The following is a 19,144-nucleotide window of genomic DNA, read 5'->3' on the forward strand; positions in this document are numbered from 1 at the left end:
ATAGAGAAAACAATGCTATATCCAACTGTATTATTAACAGACTATAGATAAACATCGTTACTATTAAGTCTGCAGTGACTAACGCATATGCACATGCATGTACGCGTATGCGGCATATATTTAAATTATAGGCCACACACACATATTTATGTATGTATATATATATATATATATATATATATATATATATATATATATATATATATATATATATATATAATACATGTATATAGTACGTGTTAAATATTCGGCGCCTTGTTTTGCTCATTTCGCTCCCCCTACAACGAAAACCTGGATACGCCTCTGGTGTCACCCCCCTAAATGGTGTCACCCCGGTGCGGTCCGCACACCCCCCCCCTCGCTACCCCTCTGTATATACTCTCCGGTATAGATTTGAAGGGAGGGGGTGTGAGGGGGTCACCATCCACCCGTTTCAAGTCGAAGCGCCATCAGGATGTCCCTCGAGTTCACAACATACACGTAGGCCTACACAACTAGAAGACGAACATACACACAATTTGCCGCAAGTATTGACTCTGTTATCAAACACCAACACACACACACACACACACACAAACTTACACACACAACTATTCGCAAGACTTGACTCTGTTGTCAAAGACCAACACTATCATTGAGGCATATGTAACGCATGTATTTATATGCTGTATTTCAACACCATCTGACACGTTTGGAAGAGTCGACTTTGCTAGCATGAACTTGACAGCCGTGGGCTATAAAACCACATCCGGAATTGGAGCAACTGTGGTAGTGATGGGGGAAAATTTCTTGCCTCGTCTGAAAATAGTTCGTGAAACAATAGTTATATTCATTTTTTTCCCAATTTTCTAATTTTATAGCACTTTAAAATAACATGTGGCAGTGGGGTCAAAGAATACATCAAGGAAATATAACATATTTCCATATTGTTTGTCTTCTTCTTCTTCTTCGTGCTTAATTTTAGTGTTGGAAGGGATCCCCTCCAACACAATTAAGTATACGTGTCTACTGGTTATACGTCGATAGCATTTGTCCAACCAAGAACAAATTACAAGGCAGCAGATGTTTGATTTTGGAGTTGTCTCTCCTAGATGAGTGGCTAACGAGCCTCATCTGCCCGAGGGTACGAACTGGGGACTTTTCGGTTTAGCAACCATGAGCTTTACCGACTCGACCACGCCGATTTATCATCAGTAGCTTGGTATTGTTTCAACATTGGTGTACTGGAAATTAAGTACTAAGGTTACAAGGTAGCTCGGTCGAATGGTTCGACCACTAACCCCCAGTAGCGTAGCGAGGGGGGGGGGGGGGCGGGGGCATATGTCCCCAGGCGCCGACCATAGGGGGCGCCAAAATGGGTTGGAAAAATAAATTGAAAGTTTGAGGGGGGGGGTGCAAATCGAAATCTTGAGGGGGGGAAGGGTGCAAATCGAAAAGTTTGTCCCTAACCTGCCGGGAAGGGTCGCTACGCCTTTGACTAACCCTATATTTAAGTTCGAATCCCGGTGTTCTAGTCCGCAATGTGTCTCTGAGTCCACCCAGCTCTGATGGGTACCTGACTCAAGTTAGGGAAGAAAAGGCGGCTGGACATAATGTTGATCACACTATCCTTTCAAATGTCGAGGCCACTAAGGTATGAAGTGGTCATTTATTTTTTTCTTGGGAATTAAGTGATTTCTCCATATTTTTAATAAAACCGTCAAAATATCTTAAATACGTTATTAGCGTAATTATACGTCGTCTTAATACAGTCTAACTTTTTGTATTCTTCAAAACTTTTCTGACGTTGACTTTAACTTCATCATATCCATGCAACATTTTCTACGGTTGGCCTAGATTTGAATTTTGATTTTACCTTTCTTTTCTATTTCCCCGTGTCATTTTTAGCCGTGTATTTGTTGTTATGTTCTTTATTAAGCGTGCGGAGTAATTGTTTACTAGTCTATGGGGTCATCCATAAATGACGTCACAATTGTAGGGGGGGGGGTCCGTAATTTTTTGACGATGTGTGATGAGGGGGAGGGGGGGGGGGGTCAGATGTTGCGTCGTCACATTTTTGCATTATAAAAAAACAATGTTAGAAAACGAATTTTAGACGTTATTTCGCGTTTTAGAAAACTGTTTTAATAAATTGTAATAGTTTTAGACAAGATTTTGGAAAAAAATATCGATGTTTAAAAAAAATTCAACTGCAATTTTGAGGGGGGGGGGGGTGTAGGTTGAGGTGTGACCCGTCATTTTAGGGGGGGGGGGGTCTGGCTTTTTGTGACGACGTGTGACGGAGGGGAGGGGAGAGGGTAAAAATCGTCAAAAAAAGCGTGACGTTATTTATGGATGACCCCTATCACGTGACCCAGGTTAAAACGGGAACGTTTACAATCTTACTTTTTCGTGCAGACTACGGCGTGGTAGTCCTCTGAACAGCTGGCGTAGTTCCATGAGTAGTTCTCCATAGGATCCAGATAGACACACATCGTCTGCCCGACGAAGTGAGGCAAGCCGTTTTTAAAATTGGAGATTCTGTCAAGTTTATAAATCGTGCAAGTTTAATTATTAAAGTTTAGTACCGTTTTGCGAAATAAGTACAGAAGTGGGGTATACTATCTTTAAAATTGGAGATTCTGTCAAGTTTATAAAATCGTGCATCGCACTGTTAAAATTTCATTGTTTGGCAAAATATTTACTGAAGTGTGAAGTGAGTCGGGTGTCACCCGGTGCGGCACTTAATGGTGTCACCCCAAAGTCAACAGTTAACAGTCAACAATTGTTTCACCATAATTAACCATTTAACATAAACATTTGCATCTGTGTTTCTCGTTAGAGTCCAATAAATGTGACGTTTGTGTAACAATCTACATGGGGCCTTTCGTTGCTAGCGTCCCACTTATGGGACGCTTATTGTACACTTGATATAACGAAGTAGTTAAAAAAAATTGTTACTCTTAAATTTTTATCAGATAGAAATATGGTACTACTACAAGTTTCAAATGTATTTTTTTTTACTTAAAATGTTAATATTTTAGAAGATATGCATTTTCCTGTGCGCATGTTTTCCTTTTTCCGACTTTTTGACAAGTCCTGCAAAGCCGGCGCTATAACATTTTTCTAAATTATTTTTTTTTTCACAAAATACACAGGGGAGATTTTAAAAAGGGGAGATAAAAAAGGGGAGATAAACTCACGGTGGATAAAACGTCGATGTCCAGAAGAGGCTCACGGTCCGCTCCCTGAAAGCCAGGTGACCGATGCGGCCGTCCAGCCAGATGGGATGTTTGATGTTGTTCTCTACGGGGGTTTGAAACAAATGTACGCACATGCTCAGTGCAGCCCAAGGCTATTTTTAATTTATTAGCTAACATAATGTTGTTCAGCATTCAATTTTAATTTTTTTTTTTTTTTTTAATTTTTTTTTTACATAAAATATTACCAGCAACAAGTTAATATAATTTGTTAAGGTAAAGTATCCTTTCGACCCTAATTGGGTAATGACCTAGGTATAGGAAGGCATAGTGTGGTCAGCACTATGCCCAGAGGCCTTTACTTTCCCTATCGTGAACCAGGTGCCAGTGGCGTAGCTAGGATTTTTGGGCCCCTATGCAAAAAGTGTTAGTGGGCCCCTCAGAGGCGTAGCGACCCTTCCCGGCGACCGGGGACAAACTTTCGATTTGCACCCCCCCCCCCCCCCTCAGACTTTCGATTTGCACCCCCCCCTCAGACTTTTGATTTGCAACCCCCCCCCCCCCTTCAAAATTTCGAAAAAGGGCCCCTATTTGCCTTGGGCCCCTATGCCTTCCTTACGCTAGCTTTACGGTAGCTACGCCACTGCCAGGTGCCCAATCAGAGCTTAGTGAATCAGGGACTCCAGGGGTCCGAACTCGAGACATTCCGGATAGCAGTCGATCGCTCTACCATTCGAAAGTTTGACTGTTGTTTTTGTTTTTTTCGTTAATAAAAGACTCCATCATCTTTTCCCGTTCGTGACCAAGACACATAGGGCAGGTGAAGTAGAGTTCATCTGTTTCAATGGCCCCTGGCATACAAGGGGATAATGTTATCACCACTAAGCCCAACCGCCTTTCATCTCTAACCTATGAGCTGAGTGGACTCAGGGACATTCTACTGTTTTGAACCCGAATTCGAACTCGAGATTTTCGGGTTAGCAGTATAACGCTCTACCACTAGGCCTCGATATCCTTAAAAAAAACAAGATTTCTTACTTTTAACAAATTGTTCGATCTCCCTCTGCCGTTTCCACGAGAGAATCTCAAAGAGGGCGGCGTTTGTATTTGGCACAGACTTTCTGGGGGTAGAGGCGACAGGTTGGCATCGCTGTGGGCTGCACTGGTGGTCAGTCATGTTTGGTACAGTCATGTTTGGTTCAGTCATGCTTTAGTGCAGTCATGTTTGGTACAGTCATGCTTGGTACAGTCATGTTAAGTACAGTCATGCTTGGTACAGTCATGCTTGGTACAGTCATGCTTGGTACATTCATGTTTGGTTCAGTCATGCTTGGTACAGTCATGCTTGGTACAGTCATGTTAAGTACAGTCATGCTTAGTACAGTCATGCTTGGTACAGTCATGCTTGGTTCGGTCATATTTGGTACAGTCTTGTTGATACAATCATACTTAGTCTAGTCATGTTTGGTACAATCATGCTTGGTACAGTCATGCTTGGTTCAGTCATATTTGGTACAGTCATATTTGGTACAGTCATGTTTGGTAGAGTCATGCTTGGTTGAGTCATATTTGGTACAGTCATATTTGGTACAGTCATGTTTGGTACAGTCATGCTTGGTACAGTCATGCTTGGTTCAGTCATATTTGGTACAACCATGTTTGGTACAGTCATGTTTGGTTCGGTCATATTTGGTACAATCATGTTGATACAATCATACTTAGTCTAGTCATGCTTGGTTCAGTCATGCTTGGTACAGTCATGCTTGGCACAGTCATGCTTGGTTCAGTCATATTTGGTACAGTCATATTTGGTACAGTCATATTTGGTACAGTCATGTTTGGTACAGTCATGTTTGGTTCAGTCATGTTAAATACAGTCATGTTAAGTACAGTCATGTTTGGTATAGTCATGTTAAGTACAGTCATAGTCCAGTCATGTTTAGTCTAGTCATGTTAAGTACAGTCATGCTTGGTACAGCCATGTTTGGTACAGTCATGCTTGGTACAGTCATGCTTGGTACAGTCATGATTGGTACAGTCATGCTTGGTTCAGTCATATTTGGTACAGTCATGTTTGGTACAATCATACTTAGTCTAGTTATGCTTGGTTCAATCATGCTTGGTACAGTCATGTTTGGTACAATCATGCTTGGTACAGTCATGCTTGGTTCAGTCATTATTGGTACAGTCATGTTTGGTACAATCATGTTTAGTACAGTCTGCTTTTTTACAGTCATGCTTGGTTCAGTCATGTTTGACGATAGGGCTGGTAAGTAGGTCAATAAACAGTTCCATGGCTCATGCAGGTTTTATTGAGCCGTAGAACTGTTTGGTGACCTACTTACCAGCCCTAAAGTGGGCTGATGCCATTGACCACCAAAATGATGAAGAGGACGGGTACATTTACACATACACATGTAACTCCTAGAGAGTGGGGGGGGGGGGGGGGGACATACAACATACAGAGTTGATTCCCAGAGGGGGGGGGGGGGCGGGGGGCATTACAACGTGCACATGGAACTCCTAAAGGGGAGGGGGACCGTTACAACACAAACAGTCAACTGTTAGTGGGGGGGGGGGGGAGGGGACGACGACGACATATTCAACATGGGGGGGGGGGGGAACACGATGACGACGTCATATTCAACACGGGGGGGGGGAGACACGATGACGACGACATATTCAATATAGGTAACTCCATTGGCGTCGCTAGATCGGGTGTCCCCCGGTGCGGCATCTCATGGTGTCACCCCCCCCCCCCATTATTTTTCTCTGTAAATTTTGCATTTGGTGTCACCTCCCCCCCCCCCCCCCCCGGAAAAAGCTTTAAAGTGTTCACATTTAATACTAATAATGTTTATCTATAGTAGTCGGTTGTTGATACAGCTGGGTGTAGCATTGTATTTCTCTATAGTTTGCATGCTTACGTCATGGTGTAACCCGCCCCCCCCCCTACCCCTACCGGGTCTGGATCGTGGTTATGTACTTTAAATACTTTCTAACTCTAAATAACCATTCATTAAACTGGCAAAAAAAAAAAAAAAAAAAACTGATTATTCTATAAATCTTGCAACTTTTTGTCTTGGTTTCACCCCCCCCCCCCCACCTAAATGGTGTCACCCGGTGTGGTCCACCCCGCCCCCCCCCCCACACCTCCACCCCCGACTGGTGACGCCTCTGGGTAACTCACCGCTGCCTCTCGGCTCCTTGCATACCCAGCAAACTTGAAGCAATGCTCGCCTATGGGTGCAAATCCTGCCGGACAGAACTCAATCTCTCCTGGGTGTCGGACTGAAAATATACAACTTGGAAGAATCTATTCGTGGCAGAGGCGTAGCGAGGGGGGGGGGGGAAGGGGGGCATATGTTCCCGGGCGCCGACCTCAGGGGGCGCCAAAATGGGTTCGAAAAATAAATTGAAAGGTTGAGGGGGGGTGCAAATCGAAATCTTGAGGGGGGGGGGTGCAAATCGAAAAGTTTGGCGCCGGGAAGGGTCGCTAAGCCTCTGCTTCGTGGTGATATTTTATTTGGAAATGTTGGCTCCTCTTAGCTTACAGTAGATTGGGTTTTAATGAAGCTATTTTTAGCTCGGAAGCTAGGGGCAGTAATTCATCTAAGGGAAAAAACTCCCAAAGTTAAACAACTTTTACTTTGGATATTGTTCTTGGGCGTAGAAAAACTTTGGCATTCAGAAAGTAAAACAGACTGACATTGTAATCAATTGAGCAAACGGTGCTTAATATGATGACATATTATATTTAATCATTTTGAGGAATTCCCTTTAATTTAATATTATATGCATTTTAACAACATCGTAATAATTTTTTAAGTATTTTGATAGGCCTTTCGAATAATTCTCATTAGAATCTATTATGTTTACCATACGTTAACCCAGGGGTCGGCAACCTTTTGAGACGGAAGAGCCAAAAGTAACAATTTACAAAATCTCCCACCTTTGAAAGAGCCACTAACATTTTAACTTCAATATTATGATCTTTGATTAGTATTAGGTGTGTATATATATATATATATATATATATATATATATATATATATATATATATATATATATATATATATATATATATATATCCGATCGCCATGAAACTTTGAAAAGTTGTTGAGAATACTCCTGGGGAGGTATCTGCAAAAAATGTCAAATTCGCAGATATGGCACCCCGGCAGGACGCGATTCGGTTTATAAAAATAGAAGTCGATTGCGGATTGACACCGTTCATCCGATCGTCATGGATCCTTTGAGAATAAATGAGAATACTCCCAAGAAGATTTCTGCGAAAAAAAAATTCTTATGGGCAGCGCCCGGGAGTGTGCGATTTTCATCAATACATGGTTTGGCGCCCAGAGTTCTAGCGTGGGTATTTAGCCTTTGGCACCCTTTAATCTGGCGTGAGCGGGTAAGGGGTACTACTATATTCAGCAGCAAAACTGCAAAAGGCGCAGCCGCCGGTACTTCGTCTATTGCGCGACCCGAAGAGTCTGAGAGTACTATGGCGCCTACGTTCGTTTTAAAAAAGGCTAAACGCTAAAGACACGATGGACAACAGTTATCGTTGACTTAATCGAATCAGGCGCGCCCTCCGGCGCATTTAGCGCTTCGGGCTTACACGTGAGCACCATGGCGCCTACGTTCATTTTCGATACAATGGGTTGCTCTAGTCGCTCACTAAATCGAATCAGGCGCGTCCTCCGGCGTCTTTGCAGGGTGCGATTTGGCGCTATCCCTCGAGCACTACGCGCCTACGTTAGTTTTAATGAGCTCCCTTCAATATTGTTACTGCGGCACACGACACACGATGATTAAACCGTGCTAGGGGCTGTACGTGGCGCCCCTGAGATTTTGTAATCGGGTTCACAAAAGCGCCACTTTACGTCCCCGACACTTAGACGTTGAGTGATTAACGGTGATATCACGGTGAGTGATTAACTTACACTCAAGGCTTTCATACAGCACGCCCCATGGCGGGCTGGGCAGTAGTGTAGGTCAACCCGTGCCCCTATAAATATGATCCAAGCCCAGGCGTTGTTTACAATTAAATAAATCAGTTTCAGAAAACAAGGAAGTACATTGAAAAATGTAACTAAATATTCTAATAGAATAGCTAGTATTTTTTGTCTATATTTATTATTATATCGTTCAGTACCGAGTGTAGCAGACTAATATTTCTATGAGTTAATAAAAATAATTATTAATATTTGATCATCGAGCTCAAGAGCCGCAACTCGACATCCAAAGAGCCGCATGCGGCTCGCGAGCCGCAGGTTGCCGACCCCTGCGTTAACCGCTAAAGTAATAATAAGTAATTTTTGCAGGTTTTTTTGTTCATGTAATGATGATTTTGTAAATATTTGAACGATGTTGAAGACTAACATACACGCACACACACACATTTGTATAATGCTGATGTGTTTTTTTTCTATTTGAAAATAAAAGTATTATAATTTTTTTTTAATTAAAAAAAAATTTTTTTTTGCTTGTGTTGCTAAGATTATGATAACTCAGGCATTAACACTCGATCTAATGTTGGTAACATGTCGAACCCTTATTTTGTCTTAGTCATCCAGCTTTAACACAACCAAAAACACCTCATTTGAAAACCCAATTTTTATATTTTTTTTACATTTTTTAAAATTATTTTAAATTTTTTAAATATGGTTGTTAGCGCAGATTTGAGGTTTCATAAAGTCAGGCATGTTTTAATATAAACATGAGCTTTATCACGACTTTAGCTTATTAAAGACGTACGAGTCGACGCCTGGCGCAGCATACGCCGCTATTCAGTGACGGGTGAGAAAGACACAGTTGTCCAAATGGGGTGGGTGGGTACATACTGTTGCGCATGCCTCAAAGCGAGGGAGGGGGCGGGTGGAGGGTTAGAGTGTCGGCGTAGGCAGAGTTTCGTCCAGGCATCTTTAGAAAAAATTCTACCGCCCCCCCCCCCCCCGAACGAAATGAAATTTATATAATTTATATAGAAAATATATACTTTTAACAGTGTCCGCCCCCCCCCCCCGAAGAAAGTCTACCGCCCCCCCCCCCCCGAAAATTTCAAGTCCGTCCCCCCCCCCCCTCCCCCCACGGAGAAAAAAGTCTGGAAAAAACACTGGGTGCGTGGTGTCCCGCATGGTTGGGCGACGTAGAGAATTATACATGGAGATAGAAAGATCTCATCCTTGAATTGGTATGAGTAGTATTTATCATTGAATTATGACTTGTACTTAACACTGAATTATGACAGTACTTATCACTGAATTATGACTAGTACTTAGCACTGAATTATGACTATTACTTATCAATGAATTATGACTAGTACTTATCAATGAATTATGAACAGTACTTATCAATGAATTATGACTAGTACTTAACACTGAATTATGACTAGAACTTATCACTGAATTATAAATAGTACTTAGCACTGAATTATGACCATTACTTATCAATGAATTATGACTAGTACTTATCTCTGAATTATGACCAGTACTTTGACTAACGAACTTATAGCCTGACTTATGACTTTTACCTGAAAATATTCCCTGCACCGTCAGGCATACAAGACAGGAAAACAGTATCAAACGCATGCTGACGTCTGCTTGAATTTAAATTAAATTTGACGTAGACTTACAGCGGAGTTAGACCAGATTGATAAACAACACAGTCGTTAAAGATTATTTTCATACCATCTGTTGTTTTTTATCCTTTTGGTATTAATGTGGTTGCTGCTTGTTTAAAAGAAATCCTATCAATGGTTGGGTGTTTGGTTTTTAAATGTTAGAAGACAAGATCAATAGGTTTTAAATTGTGTTAGATTGAGAGTTCATTACCCGATGTGGGGGGGGGGGGGGGGGTTATGTGTGAGTTGTTGAAGGGCAGTGGCGGGCATAGACACACACACACAGACACAAAAACATACAGAGATACACATACACACGCAGGCATCCTCACACATTCAGATCAGCACAGATGTACATACTAACACATAGTCACATTCGCCAAATACATTCACTTTTTAGACACACACATACACAAGTCACACACACACAGACGCCAAATACATTCACTTTTTAGACACACACATACACAAGTCACACACACATACACAGACGCCAAATACATTCACTTTTTAGACACACATACACACACAGACACCAAATACATTCACTTTTTAGACACACATACACACACAGACACCAAATACATTTACTTTTTAGACACACATACACAAGTCATACACATAGAGACACCCCATACATTCACATTTTAGACACACAGACATAACTCATACACACAGACACCAAATACATTCACTTTTTAGACACAGACTTACACAAGTCACACTCAGAGACACCTCATACATTCACTTTTTAGACACACATACACAAGTCACACAGACACACACACACACACCAAATACATTCACTTTTTAGACACAGACACACGGAAACACAGACACACACAATCCGAAGCCTCAAACGTGTAAGAAACTTAACACACATATAACTTGCTTCCCCCTTCATCTAGATCACCACAAACACTACACAAAAGACTTGAAATTTCTCGTATTAAACAACAACACTTTTATTGAGGCATGTGTGACGCATGTATTTATACGCTGTCTTTTAACAAAAACTGACAAGTTTGGAAGAGTCAACTTTGCTAGCATGAACTTGACAGCCGCGGGCTATAAAATCACATCAGGAACCGGGGCAACTGTGGTAGTGATTGGCTGAGTTTTCTTGCCGCGTCTGAAAAATAGTTCGTGAAACAATATTTGTATTCTGTTTTTTTGTAGTTTATTTACTAGCACAATGGCAAAAATTTTACAATACATTGTGTGGGTTTGGGGTTTTATAAATGGGGCGTAGTGGTTGTACGGTAGATGGCACAGCTAACCCCTAAAGTCTACAGTTCGGATCCGTAGAATGTCCCTGAGTCCACTCAGCTTTCCCGGGTACCTGGCTCAGAGAAAAGCAAAAGTGACTTGGCGTCGAGATCACATAAAACTGGTGAAATCTACTTCATCTGCCCCAAAGACGGTCAGGTTCGAAACGGGCAACCTGTCTTTAAACAGCAGGTTAAAATAAGCGAGGGAGGGGGGGGGGGTACACAAAACCTTTCGTACAGTTCCCTTCGTGTATTAGAGATCACCTGTTTCAGTGACCTCGTATGAAAAGATCGTGTGGTAGTTCTACGCCCAGCCGCCTTTACTTTCCTTAACGTGAGTCAGGTGCCCATCAGATACTGTTTTGGCTCGTTTCTTCTTGCGGTTGTATTTTTAAATATCTCTTTAAGTTGGAATTAATTTGTTGCCGTGTTTCGATGTTTTTGGCGTTTACCGCTTTGATTTCCTCATTATCCAGTAGGCCTAGATGACACTGTCAACTGAAATTATAGGCCTCGCAGCTAAGGCAGACTTGATGCCTACCTTGTTCTACTCCCCCCCTCCCCCTCCCTACTCTTGTATACGGTCATTACTGACCCAAGCATTTGCCACCATTCAGGCAGAACGGCACTGGAAGCAGGATCCAGCATCCAGTGGATAGTTCCAAACCTCATTTTTTCTACCAGAATCCAGCATCCAGTGGATAGTTCCAAACCTCACTTTTTCTATCAGAATCCAGCATCCAGTGGATAGTTCCAAACCTCACTTTTTCTATCAGAATCCAGCATCCAGTGGATAGTTCCAAACCTCATTTTTTCTACCAGAATCCAGCATCCAGTGGATAGTTCCAAACCTCACTTTTTCTATCAGAATCCAGCATCCAGTGGATAGTTCCAAACCTCATTTTTTCTACCAGAATCCAGCATCCAGTGGATAGTTCCAAACCTCACTTTTTCTATCAGAATCCAGCATCCAGTGGATAGTTCCAAACCTCACTTTTTCTATCAGAATCCAGCATCCAGTGGATAGTTCCAAACCTCACTTTTTCTATCAGAATCCAGCATCCAGTGGATAGTTCCAAACCTCACTTTTTCTATCAGAATCCAGCATCCAGTGGATAGTTCCAAACCTCACTTTTTCTATCAGAATCCAGCATCCAGTGGATAGTTCCAAACCTCACTTTTTCTATCAGAATCCAGCATCCAGTGGATAGTTCCAAACCTCACTTTTTCTATCAGAATCCAGCATCCAGTGGATAGTTCCAAACCTCACTTTTTCTATCAGAATCCAGCATCCAGTGGATAGTTCCAAACCTCACTTTTTCTATCAGAATCCAGCATCCAGTGGATAGTTCCAAACCTCACTTTTTCTATCAGAATCCAGCATCCAGTAGATAGTTCCAAACCTCACCTTTTCTACCAGAATCCAGCATCCAGTGGATAGTTCTAAACCTCACTTTTTCTATCAGAATCCAGCATCCAGTGGATAGTTCCAAACCTCACCTTTTTCTACCAGAATCCAGCATTCCCATTTACCCATGTTCCCCTCCAACCGAATGACCACATCCAGTGGATGGTTCCCAACAGAGGCGTAGCGAGGGGGGGAGTACATATGTCCCCGGGCGCCGACCCTAGCGGGCGCCAAATTGGTTTGGAAAAAATCAAATTAAAATATCATTTTAGCTGCAGTTTTGCAGTATAAATATTAAAAATTTATGGGGGGGGGGGGCGACAAATTCAAAGTTTGTCCCCGGCCGCCCTGAAGGGTCGCTACGCCTCTGGTCCCAATCTCACCTTTTCGTGCAGACGACAGCGATGTATTCCGAGAAACAACTGGCGCAGTCCCAGATAAAGTCTTCCTTAGGGTTGATGAAGACGCACATCATTTGCCCAGCAAAGTCTGGACAACGATCTTCTTTAAAATTGGTGACTCTGTCAAATGGATTTAACTTGTATAGTAATATGTGATGGATATATATCTATATATATATATATATATATATAAAGCAATGTATGTTTGTCTGTCTGTCTGTCTGTCTGTCCGTCTGTCCTTTATGCATTACTACACCTCTCATCACATCGCCGTGAAACTTTGGGAAGTTGTTGAGAATATTCCTGGGGAGGTTTCTGCGAAAAAAAATTTCAAATTTTCTCAATATACGGTATATAAAAATAATAAAAGTGAATTGCAGTGACATCGTTCATCCGATAGGCATGAAACTTTGGAGAGTTCATTATAAATCTCTAGGGAAGGGTTCTGTAAAAAAAAAAAAACATTTTTAATATCGCAAGGGCGGCGCCACGGGAGGGTGCGATTTTTCTCTATATACGGTATATAAAAGTAAAAGTCGATTTTGGTGTGGCACGGTTATCCGATTGCCATGAGACTTTAGGGGAGTTGATTGGGACACTCCAGGGAAGGTTTCTGTAAAAATATTTTTTTTTATTTCGCATGGGCGGCGCCACGGAATGGTGGGATTTTTCTCAATATACGGTATATAAAAATAAAAGTCGATTTTGGTTTGACACCATTTATCTGATCGCCATCAAACTTTGGGGAGTTTATTAGAACAATTCAGGAAAGGGGTCTGTAAAAAAAAATCCTTTTTTAATTTCGCAAGGGCGGCGCCACGGGAGGCTGCGATTTTTCTCTATATACGGTTTATAAAAATAAAACACAGAGGCGTAGCGACTCTTACCGGCGCCCGGGGACAAACTTTTGATTTGCACCCCCCCCCCCCCTCAAGATTTCAATTTGCACCCCCCTCCCTCAAACTTTCGATGTGCACCCCACCCCCTCAACCTTTCAATTTATTTTTCCAACCCATTTTGGCGCCCCCTAAGGTCGACGCCCGGGGACATATGTCCCCACCCCCTCGCTACGCCTCTGCTAAAACAAAGAGCAACTCACTGTGGATGATACGTCGACTTCCAGTAGAAGCTGACGCTCCTATCTCTAAACGCCAGACGACTTAGGTAGCCATTAAGCCAAACCGGATTATCTATTTTTTTCTCTATAAATATTTTAGAAAAAAAAACAAACCACGAATGAATACATAAACAAAAGCTGTTGTTTACTTACTTCTTATTGATAAAGAAATAAAGTAAGGATTCCTCTTTACACCTACAGATGCATAGGTCACATAAGGTAGAGTTTATGTGATTCTGCACCTAGGCTTATGGAGGAATAGTGTGGAATAATATGCTCAGCCGCCTTAACTTTCCCTTATGTGCGTTAGGTACCCATCAGAGCTGGGTGGACTCAGTAACGCTCCACTGACTTAAACCCGGATTCGAACTCATCACTTTCTACCACTAGGCCATTCATTTCCTTATTATTTAATGCAACGAATTAAATAACACTTTCGGACAAATCTAAATCACAAACTTTTTTTTTTATAATTAAAATATTTCATCATCATCATCTTTTACCCCTCTTTGTTTCAAGACACACCAGGCTGTACAACTGTCCATTTCCGTACAACTGTCCCCTTCCTTACAATTGTCCCTTTCCGGAAAATTGTCCCCTTCCGTACAACTGTCCCCTTCCGTACAACTGTCCCCTTCCTTACAATTGTCCCTTTCCGGAAAATTGTCCCCTTTCGTACAACTGACCCTTCCGTACAATTGTCCCCTTCCTTACAAATTGTCCCCTTCCGTACAACTGTCCCCTTCCTTACAACTGTCCCCTTCCGTACAACTGTCCCCTTCCGTACAACTGCCCCCTTCCATACCAGTGTTTCTTTCAGACTTTTTTCTCCGGGGGGCACTTGATATTTTCGGGGGAGGGGGGAGTGGAAGAGATGCCTAAAAGAAACTCTGTTCTGTACAATTGTCTGTCCCCTTCCGTACAACTGTCCCCTTCCGTACAACTGTCCCCTTCCGTACAACTGTCCCCTTCCGTACAACTGTCCCCTTCCGTACAACTGTACCCTTCCGTACAACTGTACCCTCCCGTACAACTGTCCCCTTCCGTACAACTGTCCCCTTCCGTACAACTGTCCCCTTCCGTACAACTGTACCCTTCCGTACAACTGTCCCCTTCCGTACAACTGTCCCCTTCCGTACAACTGTCCCCTTCTCCATAGTTTTAATATTCAAAATGTTCATATAATCGGTTTCTGTTGGTTGTTTTAAAATCTAGGTGATGAAGTTGGCCTTCTGTTCAGCTATAGAGAACCAGGTTGCTAGCATTGCCCCCCCCCCCCTCGCCCCCCCCCTTTCCCACAAATCACGTCCACCCCCTCCCCGGACTAATTAGAAATATATATTATTTCTTTACAAAATATCTACTTTAATCAATGTCCGGAAGTTTAAGTGCCCTCTACCCCTTCCAAATATTTTATAAAAACGTCTGAAAGAAACACTCACTAGGCAGGCGAATACAGAGAAATATCAATGGGCCTCAGGGTGGGCGTTTTTTTTTTAATGTGTTTATTTAATTCACCCCTCCAATTTGGTGTTTTTTCAGTGGTTTTCTTTTTTTTCAATTTGTTTATATTAGAATTTATAAAGTAAACAGTGAGTTCGCCATAGGTCTTCAGTCTTGAATGGAAAAAAAAAAGACTGAAAATGTAAGTCGGAAGTGGGCCATTTTGATACTGCCATACCACCCCCGGCCCGCTGGTGTAGCTCTGGTGGTCGTCACGGTAGGCAAGCGGCCAGGTAGGACCAGGACAAATGTCCTGCACCAGAAGTCGGCAAAAGATGTCGGCAAAAGATGTCGGCAAAAGATGTCTTACCTCTAAGAAATTGTTCCATCTCCTTCTGTTCTTTCCAAAAGGGGATCTCAAACAGAACGCTGTTGCTAACTTGACACATTTTCTGACGGGTCAGATATAGGGAAAAACTGTGTTTGGGGCGGCGATGATTGTCAGTCATAAGGTCCGCTCATGTGGTCAGTCGTGTTGTCCAGTCATGTGGTCCAGTCAAGGGTTCCATTTATGAGTCATGTGGAGTCCATTCATATGGTCAGTCATGTGGTCCGGTCATGTGGTCAGGTGGTCCAGTCATGTGGTCCAGTCGTGTGTCATTGGGAGTCCAGTCTTATGGTCAGTCTTATGGTCAGTCTTATGGTCAGTCTTATGGTCAATCTTATGGTCAGTCTTATGGTCAGTCTTATAGTCAGTCTTATGGTCAGTCTTATGGTCAGTCTTATGGTCAGCCTTATGGTCAGTCTTATGGTCAGTCTTATAGTTAGTCTAAAGGTCAGTCAAAAGTGGTATAACATTTTTACAGATTTCACAGAATGGTGAATTTTTTAAAAACACATACATAATTCACGGAAATATGACATTTTAAAAAATACATACATAATTCATGGACTAGTGACATTTTAAAAGAACACACACAACATACACAATTCATGGAATGATGACATTTTAAAAAATACATACCTAATTCATGGAATTGTGACATTTAAAAAACAACATTTAAAATATAAGCTATAGGCCTACTAATTCCTCCGAATAACAGCCTTTAGTAACAAATACATAACTCGCTAAACGATTACATTTACAAACATCACTCATAGCTCACTGAAAATGGTGGTTAAATAATACACACCAAACTCACAAAGTAATCACACACCACACAGAGGCAACTCACAATTGCATTGCGATGGCTGGCGTAACCTGCAAACTTAAAGCAATGATCGCCTATGGGGGAAAATCCAGCTGGGCAGAATGCAAGTGATCCAGTGTGTTTGACTGAAAATATACAACTTTGAAGAATCTCTACCTGGTGATCGGTCATTTTGGAATTTTTGACTATGTTGTGATTGCGGATACGGTTTTAAGTTATTTTTGCTGGTATCTCACTACAGTCATTGGCATAGCCAGGAATTGTTATATATGTGTATATGCATATATATATATATATATATATATATATATATATATATATATATATATATATATATATATATATATATATATATATATATATATGTGTGTGTGTGTGTGTGTGTGTATATATATGTATATATATATATGTATATATATATATATATATGTATATATATATGTATATATATATGTATATATATATGTATATATATATGTATGTATATATATATATATATATATATATATATATATATATATATATATATATATATATATATATATATATATATATATATATATATATATATATATATATATATATATATATATATATATATATATATATATATGAGCAAAAGAAGACTGCCCAGCATGGCGCTGAAGTGGACTCCGTCTGGAAAGCGAAAGAGAGGAAGACCACTGGGAATATGAAGGAGAGAGATGGAAGAAGAAGTACAGGCTACTGGCAAGACCTAGACAGAGAGACAGAGTGGAATGGCGGAGATTTGTTGTTGCCCTATACTCCACAGGGAGTGATGAGAATTAAGTAAGTATATATATATATATATATATATATATATATATATATATATATATATATATATATATATATATATATATATATATATCCTAATCATGACCGAACCCACACCCTAAACAATAAAGGCGAACACATTTTCTATCAGGCCTAGTAAGTTTTAATATAAAACATGAGCCTTAAAAACGACAATGATTAGTACTTACCAAAAACTTATAACTGATACTTATCATTACTTATGGCTAATAGTTATCACTGACCCCCGAATTGAACCAAGCACTGACTCATGACTTTACCTGAGGAGACACCGCGTAATGTCAGGTAAAAAAACACCAGCAGACGCATCATCGTCATTACGTCTGCTGTGACAATGGTGTTGGCTTTACACCAGCTGGTGTTTCAGCCTCAGACATGGTGTTCAGTAGGTCACTGACCGCTCAATGTAATTTGTACCAGTTAAGTTGTTGGAGGGTATGAGTATTAGTGAGATCGATATGGTTTAATTCATGTTGAAGGAGGCTTGTTTAGGGCGCAGGATCTTAGACATGGGAGTTTGAGAGGATGGGGGGGGGGGTATTCAGAGGCGTAGCGAGGGAGGGGGCTGGGGTACATATGTCCTCGGGCGCCGACCCTAAAGGGCGCCAAAACGGGTTGGAAAAAAAATTAAAGATTCATTTTAGCTGCAGTTTTGTATTATATATATAAATAAACCAGGAGTGATCTCCCCTAAACTTTCTCGAATATTCTTATATAACTTGGAATATAGACATGATTTTTAATTACTTAAACTTTTTAAAAATAGAATAGAATCTCATAGAAAAAAAGAATTGCGCACCAAGCGAACGCCAAAACAAAATGTGCATAATCGGGCGCCAAATTGAAAGTTTGTCCGGGGGTGGGGGGGGCGCAAATTGAAAGTTTGTCCCCGGGAAGGGTTGCTACGCCTCTGGGGATGTTACACTCAAAAGGATCCCCAAAATTGAAAAATTGTTTTTACGATAAATTACAACCATCAGCAACAGTGAACCTGGGTCGCTTTTGGTGTAGCATTTCCAAATTTTGAATGGCATAAAAACATGCACACGTTCTTAAAATAATATGTAAAGCCCATGTGTGTATAGATAGGCCTACATATAGGCTACATATGCAATTATATATATATATATATATATATATATATATATATATATATATATATATATATATATATATATATATATATATATATATATATTGGGGGTGATAAAATGAGTGTATATATGTAGGATATATGTTCACAGACGTGTTAGTATATTGATCTGCTTTCATTCTCAACCCCTGAGTCACATTATTGAGTAGAAAAAAAACTAATTTGCTTTACTTGTCTGGCTATGTACTTTCTTGAAACATCGCGGTAGGTCAAGTTCAGTTTGACCGGCTAATGGTTAGGTTATAGTTAACCGCTATGTTCCCTCTGAGCTGCGCGGTTGCGCGGTCGTGCGGTAATTTTTATCTGCCGCGTGGTGATTTTTGTAAAATACATATAAATCTATCCCTGAATACGACTTTTAGAACACCACGCACACAAAATACACGTTGCATACCAGCTTTTTCCATTAAAGGGAACATGGTTAGCCAGACGCGTTAAGTTCATTTTGATTAGCTAATGGTTAGGTTATCGTTAGCAAAAGGCGTAGTCATCTTAT

At 41.0% G+C, this 19,144-nt stretch overlaps 3 protein-coding genes across 3 annotated transcripts in view; 1 reads left to right on the plus strand and 2 right to left on the minus strand.

The window, feature by feature from the left end:
- Nucleotides 1-19,144, plus strand: part of LOC131928355 (centrosomal protein CCDC61) — a 34,494-nt gene that overhangs the window by 851 nt on the left and 14,499 nt on the right. The gene's annotated exons all lie outside the window — the stretch shown is intronic.
- LOC131928357 (uncharacterized) lies at nucleotides 635-9,921 on the minus strand. The gene is made up of 6 exons (XM_059284363.1): nucleotides 9,718-9,921; nucleotides 6,370-6,470; nucleotides 4,218-4,300; nucleotides 3,183-3,285; nucleotides 2,386-2,520; nucleotides 635-798 (listed from the first exon to the last, which is right to left on the minus strand). Exons 2-6 carry the CDS (start codon nucleotides 6,390-6,392, stop codon nucleotides 735-737), a joined length of 408 nt encoding a protein of 135 aa, XP_059140346.1. The 5' UTR covers nucleotides 6,393-6,470; nucleotides 9,718-9,921; the 3' UTR covers nucleotides 635-734.
- On the minus strand, nucleotides 10,786-17,883 carry LOC131928356 (uncharacterized). The gene is made up of 6 exons (XM_059284361.1): nucleotides 17,756-17,883; nucleotides 16,683-16,783; nucleotides 15,818-15,899; nucleotides 13,987-14,089; nucleotides 12,870-13,007; nucleotides 10,786-10,939 (listed from the first exon to the last, which is right to left on the minus strand). Exons 1-6 carry the CDS (start codon nucleotides 17,811-17,813, stop codon nucleotides 10,876-10,878), a joined length of 546 nt encoding a protein of 181 aa, XP_059140344.1. The 5' UTR covers nucleotides 17,814-17,883; the 3' UTR covers nucleotides 10,786-10,875.

This window comes from Physella acuta, unplaced genomic scaffold (genome assembly GCF_028476545.2).
Source record: "Physella acuta isolate Inbredline_101_S28 unplaced genomic scaffold, ASM2847654v3 ptg001488l, whole genome shotgun sequence".
NCBI classification, from domain to species: domain Eukaryota; kingdom Metazoa; phylum Mollusca; class Gastropoda; family Physidae; genus Physella; species Physella acuta.